Source organism: Yarrowia lipolytica, chromosome 1D (genome assembly GCF_001761485.1).
Source record: "Yarrowia lipolytica chromosome 1D, complete sequence".
Lineage (NCBI taxonomy): Eukaryota > Fungi > Ascomycota > Dipodascomycetes > Dipodascales > Yarrowia > Yarrowia lipolytica.
In genome coordinates, this window is record NC_090773.1 from 1,907,892 (window position 1) to 1,927,121 (window position 19,230).

Below are 19,230 nucleotides of genomic sequence, written 5' to 3' on the forward strand. Positions count from 1 at the left end.
ATACACGGCTCGTATTTGATGACATATCCATATACCATACGGTGCGGGCATTGCAAAGATATTATTTCTGTACCGGTCTTAAGAAATGACGACATAATTTATTATAACTTAGATGGACACCTGCCCTAATCCTCCAACTCCACCTTAGCCTCCACGCCCCAAGACAGGCTGAGGCCATCCTTGTTAGATTTCCAAGAGGTCATGGCAGGATGGCTTATGAATTCTCTCCGTTTCTTGACTCCCTTATCTTCTTCTTGTGGGGTGTCGGCTCCTGATGCAGTCTTTTTTGGTTGCTTGTATAGGAGCTTGTTCAGTGTATCCATTTTCTCCTCCTCCAACTTCCGTTCACTGAGATTCTTTCTTCGCCTAGCTAGCTCTGTTCTCTTAAGTGCCTGCTCTTCTTGGCTGAGAATCTTTTGCTGTCTTGAATTTGCTGGTAGTTGCAAGAAATCCTCATTGCTAGGCCCTTTCTCGTCTCTTAACATAGACTTTTGTCGGTTGGTCATTCTGTCAGGATCAGGCGTTCCCTGGTCATTGTAGTCGAGAAACTCAAGTTCTTCTGAATCTAGCTCGCTCTCGGGTTCATCTTCTGCCTCTTCTTCCGCCTCTTCAGGCTCATCTTCATCCTCGACTTGGTCTTCCTCATCTTCCACTTCCTCCTCGTCTTCTAGAACCCTGAGCTTTTTTGCTCGAACCGGCCGATCAAAATCGCTGTCGCTTAGCTCCTGGTCATACCCCTCGTCTATCTCACTCAATTCGGAAGATGACATACTTGCACTCTGTGTTGAAGACTGTAAGACTGTACAGTTCCTGCCCATCCATCAAACTAAACAGTTCCATATTAAGGTTTTTGTGTTGATTAGTCATCGTGTATTAGGATCAGGCAGTAAGAGTATGTACTGTGTAGTATGTAGTCATAACGACAACGGTACAAGTATGGACCTCTTGTGTTCGTATAATAAATTGGTCGTACTTTTTTACAGCTTTTCGTGTCTCTTCCACACACCCCACTCTAATCGTTGTCGTTGCTGATTGCTCAGGTACCCTAGTCCCACTACGTAGGAAGCATTGACCCATCCAAAGCCTGAGGCTACGGATCCCTGATTTCCATACTCAGCTGTGACAACATGGGGTTTGGTAGGATCGGTAACGTTGTATTTCTCCACCACCAACCCGGAGTAGTCTCTGAATGAATGAACCATCATAGCACACCATTTGAATGCGAGTCTAGTTGCCACGTTATCGTATCCATAGTTTTGCAGTCCCTGCCATGCCAAAACCTGGTGTGGGGCCCATCCATTAGGGTAGTCCCATTGTCTAGGAACCCCTGATCCTCCAGAAAACTCATCCAATGATGCCTTAGAGCCGGATGCCAGGCCGCCATATTCTTCGAGGGACGCTATAGTAGACACGATCCCCCTCGCTTGTTCGCGAGTGGCAATTCCCGACCACAGTGGCCACAGACCCGTGCTCGAGGTGTACTTCCTTTGAGCGTTGGTCTTGCAATTGTAGTCGTAAAAACATGAGTCTTCGGAGTTCCACAAGAATTGCGTGAATGCTTCCTTTCGTCTCTCTGCAGCTTCATAGAATCCGCATGGGCTGAGATTCAGCTCCCGCTCAATGTACTCAAGGTCAACTTCATACTTGTATAGCAATGAGTTCAGGTCAACAGTAGCGAGGTCAGCACAGACGCCTTCTAATCTGTAAGAGGTATCGTGACCAGACTCTCTAATTGCTCGATCATGCAAAAAGTACTCATCTAGTTCTGGCTGAACGATGTTACCAGAGTTGTATGCTTGAACAAATTCATCCAAAGTAAGCCCATACTTCTGCGCGTACGGTCCAAGGACTCCGTCGAAGTGCCCTGTCTCCACTTCAGGTGGAATACCTAACCCTGCTGGGCAATACTTCGATAGTCCAGTACGTCTGTCCAGTCTCGGGTTTCCCATCCATACTGTGTTGTATTCTGTGACTGCAGAGTTATAGATTTCTTTCAGAAACTCCTTGTTGCGAGTACGACAGTAGACTCTCAGGCCCATGTCTGTAAGAAATGGAGGCTGCGATCTGCTGAGATAGTAACTTCTGTTGGCATTCAGTATCTTGCCATAATTCTTGATCTGGTAGCAAAAATGCAAGCACATTGACTCGGCGATGTGAATATACCCAGGCCCCCCGCTTTCGAGAAGACCCAAGAGCTCGAAATAGCTATCCCAGCCATACATTTCGTTGAAACGACCTCCTGGAACGATGTAAGGCAAAGGATTGTGGCTTTTGTCCATAGCAAGTGCTAGCACACCAGGACTAGAATTGATGCTGAGGACATATTCAGGTGAGATTCTCTTGGGTAGATCTTGTAAATTTACATCCAGGCTTGCATAGTATTGGCGTTGCTCACTAGCATGTGGTAAATACAAAACTCCTTCACCCTGCACTTTTGAATCCCCCAATAGAGAATAGATCGTCTTGGTATCCATAGACCTGGTCAATTGGTGCCAAAATTGATTGTCCACAAGGTTTTTAAGTCTCTGGTGTGGGGGTTCCAAAATTTTGTCGCTTGAGATATGTGTCACGCAAGAACTCGGAGCAATTGTCTTCTGGTTTTGTTTCAGCCTTTTCAACCCAGTTTCAGGACCCCCTCGTTTAAGGAGGAGATAATTGAGTACAGTAGCTAACTGGTAGGCGCCTATGACCTGGTAGCACCACCCAGCATCTGTCTCCACCTGTAGAAAATTGTCAGAAGAAGTCGTGGTGGTGTCGATCGTGATATGTCCTTCGTCGTCACAGAGAAGCAGCAGTTGCTCGACTGTATGATCACTTGCTATGAACCTTTTCTCACCACCCAGTATGAGACTGCTGGCACTGAACCGTCTTGGTGTTCTGGGTTGAGGTGGTGTTGGCAGGCTATAACTTCTTGATCGTGTCATGTGGTTGATGTTCAGGAATGTTGATTGGGGAAGGTTGTACAATCTGGGGTAACTATTGTTGTACTGTACTTTACTGTACCTTCAAGGTGATACTTGTAGAACCTAATTTGCTTGACGTGAAAAAATCAGTAGACTGATAGTGGGAATAAGGTTACATTTCATGTACGAACTTCTCGCCTGAGGGGGTCCCAAACAGCTATCACCACAGACTGCTGGTAGTATCGCTTTCTGCCAGCTTAAGGAAATGCTTCCCCGACTCTCTCGGTTGACAACGCGTCGACTCAAAGATGTGACTCCATCTACAACTGCATCTGATCTGCTTGCTGTGACTGGCTATGTGTCTTACCCATCTTCTGGCCTAGCCAACTTACTTCCCCTTGGGCTCAGAGTACAACGAAAGATTGAGAATATCATTCGATCTGAGCTCGATTCAATTGGATGTGCTGAGGTGTCGCTGTCCAACTTTTCGGATCCTGACCTGTGGAGGAAAACAGGTCGTATCAATAACGGAGAACTGTTCCGGGTGAATGACGGCAGCGAAGACCCACCCATTATCGCCCCAACGCATGAAGAGGAAATCACAAATCTCATTGCGCAGAAAATTTCCAGTCCTAAGGATCTGCCTATACTGTGGTACCAAATTGGAAAGAAATACCGCAACGAAGCCCGGCCTCGTGGGGGCCTTCTGCGTGGAAAAGAATTCACCATGAAAGATCTTTACTCGTTCGATGTGGATGAACCACGTGCACTTGAAAGCTACGATCTGGTGAGAAAAGCCTACGATCAGATTTTTGGAAAGTTAGGTGTGCCAGTGAAATCGGTGGCTGCTGACTCTGGTGCAATCGGTGGATCTCATAGCCACGAGTACCATGTTATTGATGCATCTGGTGAGGACACTCTTGTCACATGCTCGTCTTGTGACTATTCAGCTAATATCGAGGTTGCTGAACGAGCTGCTGGTGACTCTGAGACCATTTGCACTGAAGTCAATGGCGTTCTTGTGACCCATGAGTCAAGTCATGCTGTTAATCCCAGACTCGTTGATAGAGCCCTTTCTTCCTATGGACACGATGCATACAAAATTTCAATGCTAAGAGATGGTGTGTCGCACAATCTAACGACCCCCAAGGAAGGTGATTCATGTCCTAATTGCACCTCGTCATTGAAGTTTTCTAACGCCATTGAGGTTGGTCACACATTCTACCTTGGTACCAAATATTCTAAGTCTCTATCGTGTGACTTCAAGAACTCCGAGAATAAGCTTACCCCTGCATTCATGGGGTGCTACGGCATCGGAATTACTAGATTAGTGGCTGCTATTGCCGAAGTGTCTCGTGACCAGCATGGTCTCAAATGGCCTTCCAATGTGGCCCCTTACGAAACTGTGGTCATTCTAGGAGGTGGTGCGACTGAATCAACGCTTTTGGATAAAGCTTCTGAACTGGGGGCTTTACTACAAGATGCTGTTATCGATGATCGGCCAAAAAGATCCATTGGGTGGAAAATCAACGAGGCGAAACTCATGGGTTTTCCTCAGGTTGTGGTAGTAAAGAAGGACGGAATCGAAGTTATCCACAGATAGCCTCGTATCAGTGACTCGTCATTCTGGTAGCATTCCTCATACTGTAAATAAATACGAACTCACCTATCATGACCACGATAACAGGCGACGCGGTAATAGTTCCGAGAGTTGGTGTTTATTGTATGGCAAAGGCTTCTAACATTCTCAGTTTCCCTTGCCAGAAAGAATGCCACTCGTTTCTAATGAAAAAAGTCAACGGCCCCAGTAATTAGGTAGCATCTAATGTGTACAGGAGGATTGTGCGTGTGATCTCGCCATTAGGGTACAGTACATACTCGAGGAACAGGATGTGCGGGTACAGTGTACAGCACAAATACGTCGGTTTTTCTATTTATTCTACTATAGGGACCCACAAGTATCCTTGTACAAGTACTTGTGCATACATACAATTCATTTATTCAGCATGTTTCTGTCTTGCCTTGTCGCCTGTGACTGTAGCGACTTTATCTTCGCTGGTTCGAAGAGAGCCGTTGCTGCGGATATACGCGTGGCGGACAAGAGGTATATGGTGTGCCTACAATAATCCACAAGTAGACCGAACAGTCCACCAATTGGCAATGATGTTACTCCTGTCTTTGATATTTTTGTATTAACAAGTACATGTGCACTACAGTGTACAGTATGTACTACTCTCCAAGAATCTAACTAACAATGTAATAATCCAATAAACCTTGGCCACTGACAACTGAGTCTAGAGGAGCCAACCCGACACCACGGCATAAACTCTCACATTCTACATCAAACATTGGTAAAATGGCATGTGCAATATTAGTACTTGCGGACTTCGTCTGGTATGATAAAAAATCTCATCCGTTCAAGTACACACATACACACATACAAGTACAGTACAGTACCTCCAATCTATACACCCCCTCCGGGTAACTTGAACCTTATTACAGTGGTCGAGATGCATTCGAAACTGTTCAGATCACTCACAGAAAATCACAATTTTACGGCGTCTGTTAAAACCTCTGGTGCGGCCTCCAATGTTCACCAAAGTGGAATCGTTCGAACGGGAGTGGACAGGTCAACCTGTGACCCGCTATGTGTCCTCTATTTCTGGCATGAGTGTGGTGTTGGTGGACTTCCCTGGTCCTATCATTAACGCTTACTTAGCTGTTGCCACGGAGGTCCATAACGACTCGGGTACCCCTCATACATTAGAACATCTGTGTTTCATGGGTAGCCAGCAATTCCCATACAAGGGTCTTTTAGACCAACTTGCGAACAAGATCTACGGCACCACTAACGCATGGACTGACACTGATCAGACGGTTTACACCCTCGCAAAGGCTGGTGATGCCCAGTTTGCCAAGTTCATGGCGGTTTATCTTGACCATGTGATCAACCCGACCCTGAGAGACTCGTCCCATCTCACCGAAGTTTACCACGTTACTCCTAAAGCCCGTGAAGCTGGCGTGGTTTTCTCAGAGATGCAGGCTCATGCCCACTCTGCTGACTCGCTAATGGAGAACGTGACACAGAAGAAGTGTTTTCCTGAAAGCTCTGCTTATAGATCAGAGACTGGTGGCATGCTCGACCCCCTACGTGTGCTCACTAATGAATCCATCAAAGCTTTCCACAAGTCTATGTATGCCCCTGACAACATGGTTCTTGTCATCGCTGGTCAGATCGACGAAAATGCTTTGTTTCGTGAACTGTATAAGTTTGAGAAAGAGTGCTTTCCTGGTACTCATCGAACCTTTCGGCCATTCGTGGACACAGAACCGGATATCATGATCCCGAAATCTGAGACTGTTACCGTGGACTTTCCTGATGAAGACGAGGAGTTTGGCAAGGTTCAGGTGACTTGGATTGGTCCTGATCACGATGATGGCCTCGCCAACACTGCATTGGACGTACTGGGTGCCTATCTTACTGAATCCGGAGCAGCCCTTTTGCAGAAAGAGCTGGTAGACATCCCTGACCCCCTCGCTGTCTCCGTCATGTTCTATACGCGTGACTACTTGAAGGTTAGTTTCAGTCTGGAACTTGAATCAGTTCCTACGAAGAGACTCACTGAGGTCTCTAAGAAGATGCTGAACCTCATCAAAAACCACATTGTCGACCTGAGCCGTGTGCAGGATTGCCTTGAGAACACGAAGCTGACACTTCTGAAGCGATCCGAAGAGCACTCTGAATTCTTATGCACAACCGTCATTGAGCATTTCCTTTACGGTCGTGGCTCTCTTGAGGATGATTTCAAGATTAAGGATCATCTTGAGACTCTCGCTACTTGGACCACAGCGCAATGGACTGAAACCATGGTTCGTCTGTTTGCCTCCAACAATATCACTGTATTGGGTAAGCCCAGTGCCAAACTTGCTGCTTCTATTCCCAAAGAAGCCAAGCAGCATAAAAAACAGCTTCTTCAGAAATTTGGCAAAGAGGGTCTTGAACGACAACAGAAGCTCTTGGATGATGCTGAAAGGGAACAAAGCAAGCCTATCCCTTTGGAAGTCATCGAAGAGTTCAAGATCAGCGACCCTAAGATTGCCTTTCTAAAGTCTCAAACTGAGCGGTACGGGCGATGGGCCGGGGAAGAGGAAGCACTCAGTATCCATTATGAGAAGTTCGACAGCAACTTTGTGAACATTGATATCTGCCTGGGTGCTCAGAACATCGACGAGGAGCTGCTACCTCTGATTCACCTGATCTATGGCTCAGAGATCTTCAACTTCCCTGTTGAGGGTCTAACAGCTGAAGAGGTGATGACAGGATTGAACCACGACACAATCCAGTACTACGCGTATGCCAGTTATAAGGGCTTCAACGAGGTTGTGCAGGTACATGTTGAGGCTGAGTCAAGCAAGTACGAGAAGGTTGTACAGTGGATGCAGAAGTGCCTGCTTGAGACTGTCTGGGACATAGACCGAATTCAAGTCTGTATTGATAAGGCGCTCAACCAGCTGGCCGAAACTAAGCGCGACGCTGAGTCTCGACTGACCTCCGCAAAGCAGCGTTATCTTTTCAAGAACTCTCTCGTACATGCTGAAAACCTGGCTTCTTACGAACAGTGGCTCCGGTCTGTCGACATCAATACCGTAATCAGCCAGCTTGAAAAACTAAAGAAACAGTGGTTCAAGAAGGACATTTTTGTCTCTGTGACTGGTAAGGTCAAGGGGGATAATGTGAGTGCCCCTTGGAAACAATTCTTTGCCACATTGCAAGATACCCCGTCAAAGTTGGCGCTACCTCGGTCCTATCAACATCTGTCAACGCTGGGAGAGAATCTCAATGCTGAATCAATTCTGATTCCCATGAGCAGCACCAAAACTGCACATTTGAACCTCATGGGACATCTTGACATGACATATACGTCTTCTGATCACATCGCATTACTCGTTGCCTGTGAATACTTCCAGTGTGTGGAGGGTCCGTTCTGGACGGGACTGAGAGGTAAGGGCTATGTCTACGGCGCTTCTCTTGGGCCCTACATCGAATCCAAACGCCTTCAGTTCGAAATCTATCGTTCCAGTAACGTATACACTGCACTTTGCGAAGCCAGGTCTATTGTCAACAGCACAACCACTTTGGATGACACTTTATTTGTTGGTGCGAAGCGATCCGTCATCAACAACTATGCCAATTCTCGGGCCTCAAACGCTGCTGCTGCATCCAGCAAGGTTGTGGATGTAGAGATCAAATTCCGAAGTGAATGGACAACTGTGGATGATATGCCCAACTTTGTCGACCAGTTCGTCAAGGATGTTGAGGCAGTGACAGAGGCAGAAGCAAAGCGCGTTATCCAAAAATATGTTGTTCCTCTTTTCCAGGGTGCGCAAAACACCACGGTGTTTTGCGCTCTCAACATCGGCGAGGTTGACAACCTTAAGGAGAAGCTGGAGAAGGAAGGCTATATGGTCGAAGTTGAAGAAATCGATGAGGGTGAGTGTGTCAGCGACGAGGGAAGTGAGACTGATAGAGATGACGACGACGGGTCTGAAGATGACGATGACGAATCTGATGGAGATACTGATGATACGTCCTCAAGCGATGATGAATAACTAGACGATACAGTAATAATAGACACTGATACATTCGTACGATCTGTAAAAAGCAAATTATAGCGCCGTGGTGCCAATGGGTGGCCACTTGCATAGCTTGGAGTGCTGGAGTATGGATCATTAAATGCGGCGGAATCGACGATTATATATTTTCTCTGCGCTCATTAGAAAGCTAAGTTGGTACTTGTAATATATGAACATGAATATGATTAGAAATGCATATTAGGGTTTCCTTTAGTGTAGCTACAATTAATTGTTCTTTATAGTATCGTAGACATTACAAATGATTCGTCAACGCTCGAGTCACAATTGCTGTAGGTTTCTGTTTAACTTTCATCCGTGTGGGGGTCTGGTGGGGGTTCACAACTGCATCGTCGTGTGTACGAGTGTAACTTGTACTGTACTACTGTACGAACACCGGTACAAGTATGTACTGTATTGGTCTTAATACCAGTGCAATGTGAAATGAAGAAATCCATATCAACTTTAATGACAACTTTGGGGTTGTCTATATAGGGGCAAGTAAGTACAGTCAGCACTGTTCCGCTAAGTGTGTCTGAATAGTGTTTCAGCAACACTGTCGTACAGGTCCACACGCGACAAGTATTAGATGGAACGTGTACTGTAGTCACAACGCGTATGATGCATCTTCCAATTATTAAAAAAATTGAAAGGCTCTATACAGCACTGCGCTGGGTGTATGAGATACACGTGCATTTACGAATACTATCGTACACCAGCAGTTGCGAAGATATCTTTTTGTTTTTTCAGTCTGTTCTACTGATCGTGATTAGGTCCTTATTCGCAGGCGCACACCTCTGACACGTTTGCACAATCCTTGAAAGATACCGGGTATCGATTAATCATAAAGTCAAAAACACAAAAAAAACAAAAAAAGTACAACGAGTCACATTCTCCAGTTGATTGCAAGACAAGGTTGGACTAACATCGCCACAACCTACTGCTTATATGTTAGATGTTCAACATAAAAGTAGTTAATATGCCGTGTCCTATTACTCTTGAATTATCATTTCACCCTGAAGAGTAAAAGCTGTAGTTCGGGCTTTTCTCGTTTTCGGAACGTTGGGTGGCAGAGCAGATACAACGCGTTCTGTTGTGCCATGTTATACAGACGTACATACAGTAACCCCTGTACATAATGTGTTGGTACGGACGGGACATAATCTGCTCGATGTCATCATTAGGGAAATCCCAGTCGTTGGGTGGGTGTCTCTTTTTTTGTCGCAACCTTCGCGTTTAGGTCGTAGAACCCTTGTGGTTGAGCCTTTTTTTTTTTCCTCTTTTGAACCCTCCTTCTCGCCACCCTCTTGTAACTTGCCCACTCGTAGATAACGTCGTCCAGCTTTACCTTCTGTTTACACATGCGCCAATCCGTAGCTTAAATGAGAGCCAAGGAGAACGCCTGGTATTACTCTGGCAGGCGTTTTTCGTCTAGGTGCATCTTCTCCCACCTCCTTACCTTTCCCATACATCATATTGCGCAGATGGTATTGTCAGTGCCTGTGTGTCACAAGAGCACATCTTATTCGCTAGCTCTCTTTTATACCTGTTCCGCACCGGCTTAAACGGTTCCCCAGTAACATGCAAAATGATCAAGCCAAAAGAATTGCCTCAGGCTTGGCAGGGACATGAGATGCAATAAGGTTTCTCCACCGCCCACCCATCGTACCAAAACTTGGAGGGAACCTCAACGATATATTAGCATAGGATGTAGCGCCGCGTGTGAAGGGGAGCACTCTACGATAAAAGCCACCTTTTGAATCCTTTCTTTAGAAAATCCTGTCCGACCCACGTATTCAGACCAGCTAGATCTCTTCCGTAGGGGAAACCCCTCTGCTTGTGCTCCCAAAATAGACTGCAAAATGAGTGGGTCTCTGAAATATTAACTTTAATTTTGTCATTTCCAAAGCTAAGTTAAACCTAATTTAAACTCAAGTCTTGGCATCGAGTCTTGGCTGCACTTGGCTCCAGCACAGCCGCAAGCCGACAGTCGCGCATCGGATGGTATTTTTGTTGAACCAGGAATATAAACTGACCAAATTATGTTGCATTTTGGATATCTTGCACTTATTAGGCTCTTCTTCTTCTAAGACTGTGCTCGCATCTTCTGTGTCTGTTGGGCTCCGGCGCACTTGTGAACGTAACCAGAAAGTTTTGAGCGTCTTATCTTGGCCCACCCTGTATAAGCTTTTAGCTCGGTCTTGGCAAACTGCTTATTCCGGGTCTATCCCAACAGAGCGCATATAAAGGGCCTTGGCGCCATCCCCATTACCTTACCGCATCCCTTACCACACGCGAAAACAAAGCCCACGGCCACCCAAACATTTTGAAGATGGAAACATATCACGGTTATGTCCGAACGCAGTTGGATGCAATCCTCCTTTTTGAAGCATGCCAACTCGGCTTGCTCCCTCGAATCCGTCGACGGCTGACAGAACGAGAACGACTACAAGTGAGATCGGGCTCAGTTTATGTATGGGACGAGAGAGAGGCGTCAATGAGAAGATGGACCGACGGAAAGGCATGGAGTGCCAGTCGAGTCAGTGGCTCATTTCTGACATACAGAGAAATGGAGGGTAACAAAAAACACCCAGTTGCCAGTCCAAAGGAAAAAGAGGAAGGTTTCAAGTACAAGGAAGGTGGACTTTTCAAGCAATCTTTCAGCATCACCACTGCTACCGGTCTCAAGCTTCACTTAATCAGTTACTACACTCGAGAAGATGTGAACCAAGGCAAGCTGGCTCAGCCTAGCACTGACTCTCGCCTTAAACATATCCAAATTCCTATTGAGAACTACCCCGATACCTCTCCTAGTGCATCTTACCAGAATCCAGCTGTTACACATGTCCCTCTTCAGTATGGGTACAGACAGGGCATCCCTATGCCAGGACAGATGCCAGGACAGATGCCAGGACAGATGCCAGGACAGATGTCAGGACAGATGCACCCCCAGATGCAACCCCAGATGCACCCCCAGATGCAACCCCAGATGCATAATCATATCTCTAGCCATGCTCCTAGCCATGCCCCTAGCCATGGGCCAAGTCAGCACATGCACATTCCTTCTCATCATTCGTACCACCCATATGCTATGCACCACCCAGCCTCCCATGCTCCTCCACAGCAGTATGGAACCTCACCTCCATACTATGACTACTCTCAGCCTCCTTACTATCCCCAGCAACCTCAGCCCCAGCCCCAGTACTCTTTCCGAAGATCACCTGAGCTGCAGATCCCCTCTCCTCCTCCCACGACACACTCTCCTAAGACTCCTCCAAAGGAAGGAAAGACTCTCCCTCCCTTGAAATTGGCTGAAAAGTTGGGAGGTGAAGATCAGAGAACTATTCACATGCTTAACCGTGTCTTCATTTGAGGAAGACACGATTTTACACAATACTGGGTATATAACTAACGGATATAAATGTTTTGCTTCTTCCCATTTCCAAGATTTGTAGATCTCGCTACAGCACGATGTGCAGAACTGTGCTCTTTACACCTCCCTCGTGGAACAACCTGTACAGTACAGTATTCACTAATCCTGGCATTGGTACTATATTTAGTCACGAGTATTCGCACTACGGCACCGTATACACATAATATGCTGGACCATTATTGGACCAGTTCAAGAATTTGTAGAGTTTCTCTTTTGATTCATCTGCAACTACCAGTTACTTCATATAGTCATATGTATTCGTGATGTTCGTGCTAGGGCCCATCAATAATACGCCCCACATTTGCACAGCCTTGGATCTAGATATACTTCTCTACAAGTAGCGCCAATGCAGCCTTAAAACCTCATTTTTATGGAAGTGCATCTCAAAGCTACAAGTACCGCCCATCCATAGTCCTACAAGCAGTTCAAGGTCCCTTTGAGTAATGTGTTGCTACTGAAACGTACATACTGCTTACAGTACTGTACATACTGTTTACAGTACATACTGTAGAGCTATCTTCTACCCTCTTCAAATACTGTGTTGCTAGGACTTCATATTAGTACTTTTAGAATACACTCCACTCCACGCGTGAAACTGCAAAATGGTTATGACCCAACAGTTGCCTGTATCTTCTTCTACCTCGTAGGTAAATCGCCGGCGTTTATCGGACTTTTAAAAACCCGACAATTTTACTTTTCATTGCACTGCCATCCTGCGTTCGTTAGTGTGAAAGTAAAACGTTGCTAAGCAAAAATTTAATTAATACACACATGTCGTATTTAGATGCCTCGACTCTTTGCGCAGTCAGGTTTCAGTCTGGATTAAAGTTTGAGAAGAAACTTGGCTATGGCTTAGCTTCATCCCCCGGCCGTAAACAACTTGGCTTCTGCGTTGTTAACTCAAAATGATGTTGAGAGAGCAACGTCGCAGAAGTAGCATAAAGTTGTATACATGGTAATCATTTAATGGACTTACACAAGGGATCCAATAATATCATCTTTTGTGTCACAATGTGAAGGGTTGGTGACTCCCACGAATCCAAATTCTAGTCCTACACTCCCTCCATATCTTTGCTCTAAAACCATATGACAGTTACGGTTAACATAGACTCGGCCGAAACTTTGCATGTCTGTAACCTACTGTACCGGATGTACTGTACTTGTTGTACACACCAACATGGGTACTCATACCACACGATTACGAGTACCTTGTACATCATCAATTACTTGTAGCGGTGCAATTATTAGCCGCCTTTATCCGAATTCACGTGTTACATTTTATTTTTTTGTGCGTTGATCCGGTGGTGTCGCAAAAGTACCAATATGTGCGTGAGATACTCATGGTGACGAACTCAAGAGTACAAGTACATCATAATTACTCGTGTCGGTGCAATTATTAGCCGTCATTATCCGAAGTCACGCGTTACAAATTTATGTGTAGATTCGATGGCTCACAGAAAAAGTATCGATATGCGCGTGAGATACTCCTGGTGACAAACTCTATTGAAGGTAATACCCGGTGGGGTAATACCTGGCTAATTCCTCACATAATGATGAGATGTCACCACATAGTAATGAGAGGAATCAGCTGGGTCGTAGACGAGATGTCCTTCCTGTAGATAGTTTTATCCACTGATCTAGAATCTCTTTTCTGGTGAATGAGCAAGCACACACCAGAAATCGGAACGCCGTGTCCCTAGAAGTGGGTTGTAAGTTGTTAATTAACTATATCACATCAATAATACTTATGATCTTCAATAAACTCAAGAGCATTCGCCAATTGGCCGCCTACACACGTGATCCCAAATTCAAGAGCATTCATTCGCTAATTTGCCTTAGGTACACGTGATACCATGGGAGTGGGATGTACGAGAACATATACCAGTACGAGTATCCTACATGTAGCGGTACAAGTAGCGGCAGTGCTCGGCCTGGTTTGGTACTGTACAGTATGTACTACTGTACCTATTGTACATACTGTAATATGTAAGACCAATGGTGGGTCTGCTGTGTTAGTTCGATTTCATGTTAAGAGATAATCATTTGAAGAGATAATTTTTCACCTCACAAGTAGAAGTACAAAATATATAAGTAGAAGTACAATATATATATGGAGAGCACCGCTCGCATTGTCCGGTATCCGTATGTGTTTAGAGCTTACTGTAGAGGCTCAGATGGATGCGATATGCTCCAGCACGAAGAATCATACCCGAAAATGGAGAGAAGATTACAGACAGCAATCACTCGTATCAGCCTTTGTTGTACATACTGTACATACTTGTATTTATACTTGTCGAATGTGACGTAATTACAGTATGTACTGTACATACTGTAATTAGTACTCTGTGGGATATTCTTTGGTACAACTACTGTAGTCAATGCCTGGAGGCCATCACAGGAACAATTTTTAACTTGGTCGTTCATGAAGCATCGTGTTGAGTTGCTGAGTATTTTTTCTATAGATGGGCATGCTTCGAGTCAGAGAACTGATGGAGGGTTTGCATGCTTCCTAAGGCGCGGTTGCACGATCTAGAGCTGGCATAAGTACTTCACGCCAGTACCAATAGGTACAAGTGTTTATACCGGTAGCTATCTTTACAGTGTACAATTGGTATGAACTCTTACAGTTGCAGTATTTACTGTACTTGTGTTGTGGGTAATACCTGGTAGGGTAATACCTGGTAGGGTAATACCTGGCTAATTCCTCACATAGTGATGAGAGGAACCAGCTTGGTCGTAGACGAGATGTCCATCCTGTAGATAGTTTTATCCATTGATCTAGAATCTCTTTCTGGTGAATGAGCAAGCACACACCAGAAGGGTGTGTGCTACTATCAGAACGTGGTGTCCCTAGAAGTGGGTTGTAAGTTGTTAATTAACTATATCTAATCAATAATACTTATTATCTTCAATAACTTATACCGGCGGTACTTTTGTAGTCTTGATCACTTATATTAAGGTTGGTCACGTGCTTGGGTTGATAAATGCACTCGTTATGCACTCCATGGATAATTTAATTTATGGCAAATTGTCCGCATCATTACAAGTTGCAGACCATATGATCAGACATTATTCGAAACTTGTGGGTTCCAGAAAACACCTGAGCAAAACATTTCCTGGGAAACTCACGTACAGGAAAGCTATCAGCAAATTACAACAAGGCAACGATCTAGCAGACTCGAGGGATGCTCAACAAACCCAGGGTGGCGCTATAAGATCAGAGGCATCCTCATTTGACAGGTCAAAGCGGTCGCGCGGAAAATCATGGAAGCTTCCAGAGTTGGCTTTGAGTGAGCAAAAGGTCATTGAAAGACAATCTCGTGTTACACCTGAGGGGTGGAGGTCGATGGACCTCCCTGAGTGGCAGCGGGCAAAATTTGGAAAGCTTGATAAATTGCAAGAACTTGAGAAACGTCGCCAGCTTGCTCTTAGTACTGGAGATGTTGCTAAATGGCTAGGACCCCATCAGAAGTATGTGCGGGATCTGAATCAACCAGTTCAGGCCTTGTGGAGACCACAGAGGAAGCTTTCGCAGGAAAAGCAGGTTATGGTATACCAATTATATCAACAGGGGAGAACAATAGGCGCTATCGCAAAAGAGTTGAAGATCAGTTCGGAGGCGATCCAGCGTATTGTTAAGGCGAAGAAGCAAGAGACGAAACAATTTGACAGAGATAACGAGAAGGACCAAAAGAAGGACAAATGGAGGGACTTGCTGAAGGTGAGAGAGACCTAACACACACTCGCACATACACCATACCTATTTATCTATATATATATACATGTGTTGGAAGCCCGATTATCAACATAGACGATGAGGTCTATCAATACTTCAAACTGAGGGCTACTTGAGTCTGCATACTACTGTTTCACAGCTCGTGCTCGTAAACTGAGATCAACGTATGAACAGGTACAGTAACCTACAGCTTACTGGTATTTACTCGTACTTTATCGTAAAAGCCTGTACCGATACTTCATAATTAATCACTGTGTAAAATATTGTGTGGATACTTACGCAGCAGATACATGCGTACCGCTGGTGGAACAAAGCAACTATCATACAAGTGGCCCGTTTAAATACAAGAATCATTCGTTGTCTTTTTTGAAAATAAATTACACTCCAACTTAGGCAGACTCCTTCTGGATGATCTTGGCAATAGTCTGCAGCTGGATGTTGGAAGTTCCCTCGTAAATGGCACCGATCTTAGAATCTCGGAAGAACTTCTCCAGAGTCTCCTCTCGAGTGAATCCGACACCACCCATCCATTCGACAGCCTTGGATGCGACGTTTCCTGCAACCTGGGAAGCATAGAGCTTTGCCATAGCAGCCTCCTTTGTGAAAGGAACGCCAGCCTCCTTGAGTCGGGCAGCGTTGTAGACCAGGAGTCGAGCAGCCTCGATCTCAGTAGCGGCCTGGCCAATCTGGTGCTGCATACCCTGGAACTCACCGATGTACTGGCCGAACTGCTTTCTGTCGTTGAAAGCATAGCCGGTAGCCTTCTTGAAAGCTCCACCAGCAAGGCCAAGCATCTGGGCCGCAATTCCGATTCGGCCCTCGTTCAAGCACTCGATAGCAATCTTGTAGCCCTTGCCCTCCTCGCCAAGAAGGTTCTCCTTAGGAATGAAAACGTCCTCGAAGTTGAGAACGCAGGTAGAAGAGGCTCGGATACCCAGCTTCTGCTCCTTCTTAGCAATCTGCACTCCCATGTCCTTCTCGACAACAAAGGCAGTAATACCCTTGTAGCCCTTGCTGGGATCGAGATTAGCAAAAACAATGAAAAGCTCAGCCTCGGCAGCGTTGGTGATCCACATCTTGGAACCGTTCAAAATGTATCCATCGTCAGTCTTTGTGGCTCGAGACTTCATGGCGAAGGCATCAGATCCGGAAGAGGGCTCAGAAAGAGCGAAAGATCCGACCTTCTGGGCAGCAAGCTGGGGGAGATACTTGTTTCGGAGTGCGTCGGATCCCCAGGATCGGATGCAGGTGTTGACGAGGGTATTGTGGACATCGTTCATCACAGACACTGAGGGGTCCACCTTGGCAAGCTCCTCAACGACGATGATAGCAGAGGTGAAGTTGGCACCTGCACCACCGAACTCCTCGGGAGTCTCGATGCCCATAAGGCCATTGTCGAACATGTCCTGGATGATTGTCTTGTCCATCTGCTCGGCCTCGTCCATCTCACGGACCTTGGGAGCAATCACCTCATCAGCAAACTTGCTAACCATGTCACGAAACATCTCCTCCTCCTCGGAGAAGTGAGTGACAGGGGGTCGGGTGGAGTAAGCTCTCAAGGCGAGAGGTCGCACAGTAGAGGCCTTCATGGCACTCTGCTGGCAGATTCGGCTGCCAATGGGGAGAGATCGGGTAATGGATCGAATGGACAACATGTTTTACCTGTAATTGAGTGGTGAGGATTATGAAAGAGGCCAGCTAGTATTTAAATAGGACGCGGAGCTTAAACCAACGACGGTTGTGTCTGGCCGAGCTAACCCCGAGGTTCTCGGTAACTATAAATTCCATAGCCGAAATTTCTCCAATCCAGGTTGATAATCTGTACTCGCAACAGAGGTTGGGATGATAATGTTCCTTATGGGGACTTTAGTTTGTTGGTTACACCCCTGTTATGGGCAAGGCTTCAGGGCAGGTCTATGAGCCATGTTATGTTAGTTCATGCCATACATAGTTGTAAGTTGTCAATTTAGCCTGGAGTCAAATCTCCCCACATCGGCAAGTGTTTGGGTCCGGACTGTGGACAGTGCGTTGTCGGTGTTGCCACTAATGCATGTACTTGTATCCTAGTTCTGCATATACAGGCTTTTACGAAATATTTGGAATAACTGATGCTTTCGGTTCTTTTTCGATATGGGAACAGCCGCAAGGTACAAAATCTCGGACCCTTCTCGGCAAAAGGGAACAATCCGGGAATACCCGATGAGTGTTTATTTGGGTTATGTTAAATTAACAGTATGGTTTCCTAATCTAGTTACCCTAATCTCTGTTATTGACCAATCACGGCCTGGTCCGTAGGCTAACCCCACACCATACTGCTGCTGTTTGCCGACCCCTCGACAACGTATGCACAGGTACGGGCACTTCTGCAGTACGAGTACTTCCTGGGGGTGCTATGCTCTTTGAGTCCGGACACCTCGATTGGTTGGAACGAAGTCTGAAAAACAAGTGATATTTGTACTTGTGCTGGTACCCTCATCAAGAATAAAAAAAAAACCCCTCTGCTGAGCTCGTAGTTCGTTGCCAGTCAGTTTATTTTACGTTCGCAACGTTTCCTGCAAGGTCCAACCTTTCAACGTCAGTACCAGTACAAGTACACTATACATATAGCCCGGCTCCCAAGAGCTATGACCAGGCGAAATAGAGTGCACAAAACGAGCACCATGATACAGGTACAGGGTAGCTTTGTACCTGTACAAGTACAATATAAACCGATTGTAGTATACTTGTACGAGCACAGTCAGCATATATCTGTTCACTGCACCTGGCGTTCCATATCACTGAAGCTTTCGAGGTAGCGTCGTAAGCTGAGTACTTGTAGACTGAAAATGAAAAACTTCCACAACGTGATGTTGAAGGTAATACCCGGTAATGCAATACCTGGCTAATTCCTCACATCACCACATAGTAATGTTCAATACGTAACTCCCAACTTTTTTTGCAGCCTAATTTTTTTATATGATGAGCAGCGGAAATCCGAAGAGACCAAAATAACAAGAGCACCGCCCAATCTCAAATATCAAAAGCAGCACTAATGATTATATTATATATAATATATATATTATATACCACACAAATCTAAACACACTATTTATATTTTTAAAGACACTAATCAACAGGTTCGTCAGCACTCCCGTGCTGTTTTTACTTCCACTTTTATAGGACTTTAATGTATTATGTTATAAAAAACTATGGTTGGTCTCTAAATATATATATATATATATATTTAGGAAATATACAATGGACAATCATAATAAGCTAGCCATTAGGAAAGGAACAAAAAACAAAAAGACAATTAACATCGACAGCAAGGTCCAGACTATAAAAGGTGGATACAAAAGGCATACCATACGATTGATTATTTGTTCATGTGGAAAAACATAGAACAAAAACCTTTGTGATGCGAATATAATGAATGCACACCACAGATACTTTAAAATTTGATCATAGGTAACAGGCTGGGCATATATATGCCGTAGGATTTTAATATACGCTTTTGATGTGCCAGTTGGCTATTTTTTATAGCTGCA

At 45.2% G+C, this 19,230-nt stretch overlaps 8 protein-coding genes and 2 pseudogenes across 8 annotated transcripts, besides 1 other annotated feature; 6 read left to right on the top strand and 4 right to left on the bottom strand.

Moving 5' to 3' along the window:
* Positions 1–125: 125 nt before the first annotated feature.
* Positions 126–818, bottom strand: YALI1_D19087g (uncharacterized protein; the record flags this gene model as incomplete). The annotated part of the gene is made up of 1 exon (XM_502867.3): positions 126–818. The coding sequence occupies one exon, from the start codon at positions 816–818 to the stop codon at positions 126–128; it is 693 nt and encodes a 230-aa protein (XP_502867.3).
* Positions 819–977: 159 nt separating this feature from the next.
* Positions 978–2,924, bottom strand: YALI1_D19108g (uncharacterized protein; the record flags this gene model as incomplete). The annotated part of the gene is made up of 1 exon (XM_502868.3): positions 978–2,924. One exon carries the CDS (start codon positions 2,922–2,924, stop codon positions 978–980), a length of 1,947 nt encoding a protein of 648 aa, XP_502868.3.
* Positions 2,925–3,168: 244 nt separating this feature from the next.
* On the top strand, positions 3,169–4,506 carry YALI1_D19110g (uncharacterized protein; the record flags this gene model as incomplete). Its single annotated transcript, XM_502869.3, has 1 exon — positions 3,169–4,506. One exon carries the CDS (start codon positions 3,169–3,171, stop codon positions 4,504–4,506), a length of 1,338 nt encoding a protein of 445 aa, XP_502869.1.
* Positions 4,507–5,492: 986 nt separating this feature from the next.
* Positions 5,493–8,513, top strand: YALI1_D19134g (uncharacterized protein; the record flags this gene model as incomplete). Its single annotated transcript, XM_502870.3, has 1 exon — positions 5,493–8,513. The coding sequence occupies one exon, from the start codon at positions 5,493–5,495 to the stop codon at positions 8,511–8,513; it is 3,021 nt and encodes a 1,006-aa protein (XP_502870.3).
* A 976-nt stretch (positions 8,514–9,489) lies between these two features.
* YALI1_D19174g (uncharacterized protein) lies at positions 9,490–9,866 on the top strand (the record flags this gene model as incomplete). The annotated part of the gene is made up of 2 exons (XM_068282719.1): positions 9,490–9,520; positions 9,565–9,866. 2 exons carry the CDS (start codon positions 9,490–9,492, stop codon positions 9,864–9,866), a joined length of 333 nt encoding a protein of 110 aa, XP_068138820.1.
* Positions 9,867–10,866: 1,000 nt separating this feature from the next.
* Positions 10,867–11,907, top strand: YALI1_D19187g (uncharacterized protein; the record flags this gene model as incomplete). The annotated part of the gene is made up of 1 exon (XM_502871.3): positions 10,867–11,907. One exon carries the CDS (start codon positions 10,867–10,869, stop codon positions 11,905–11,907), a length of 1,041 nt encoding a protein of 346 aa, XP_502871.3.
* A 1,561-nt stretch (positions 11,908–13,468) lies between these two features.
* On the top strand, positions 13,469–13,742 carry YALI1_D19213g (Misc non-coding; annotated as a pseudogene).
* Positions 13,743–14,615: 873 nt separating this feature from the next.
* YALI1_D19225g (Misc non-coding) lies at positions 14,616–14,881 on the bottom strand (annotated as a pseudogene).
* Positions 14,882–14,962: 81 nt separating this feature from the next.
* Positions 14,963–15,703, top strand: YALI1_D19228g (uncharacterized protein; the record flags this gene model as incomplete). Its single annotated transcript, XM_068282720.1, has 1 exon — positions 14,963–15,703. One exon carries the CDS (start codon positions 14,963–14,965, stop codon positions 15,701–15,703), a length of 741 nt encoding a protein of 246 aa, XP_068138821.1.
* Positions 15,704–16,092: 389 nt separating this feature from the next.
* YALI1_D19252g (uncharacterized protein) lies at positions 16,093–17,358 on the bottom strand (the record flags this gene model as incomplete). The annotated part of the gene is made up of 1 exon (XM_502873.3): positions 16,093–17,358. The coding sequence occupies one exon, from the start codon at positions 17,356–17,358 to the stop codon at positions 16,093–16,095; it is 1,266 nt and encodes a 421-aa protein (XP_502873.1).
* Positions 17,359–18,346: 988 nt separating this feature from the next.
* Positions 18,347–19,230: part of a sequence feature (Compare to YALI0D15730s, Misc non-coding, Centromere Cen0D YALI1D centromere; YALI1_D19262g) that runs on past the window's edge.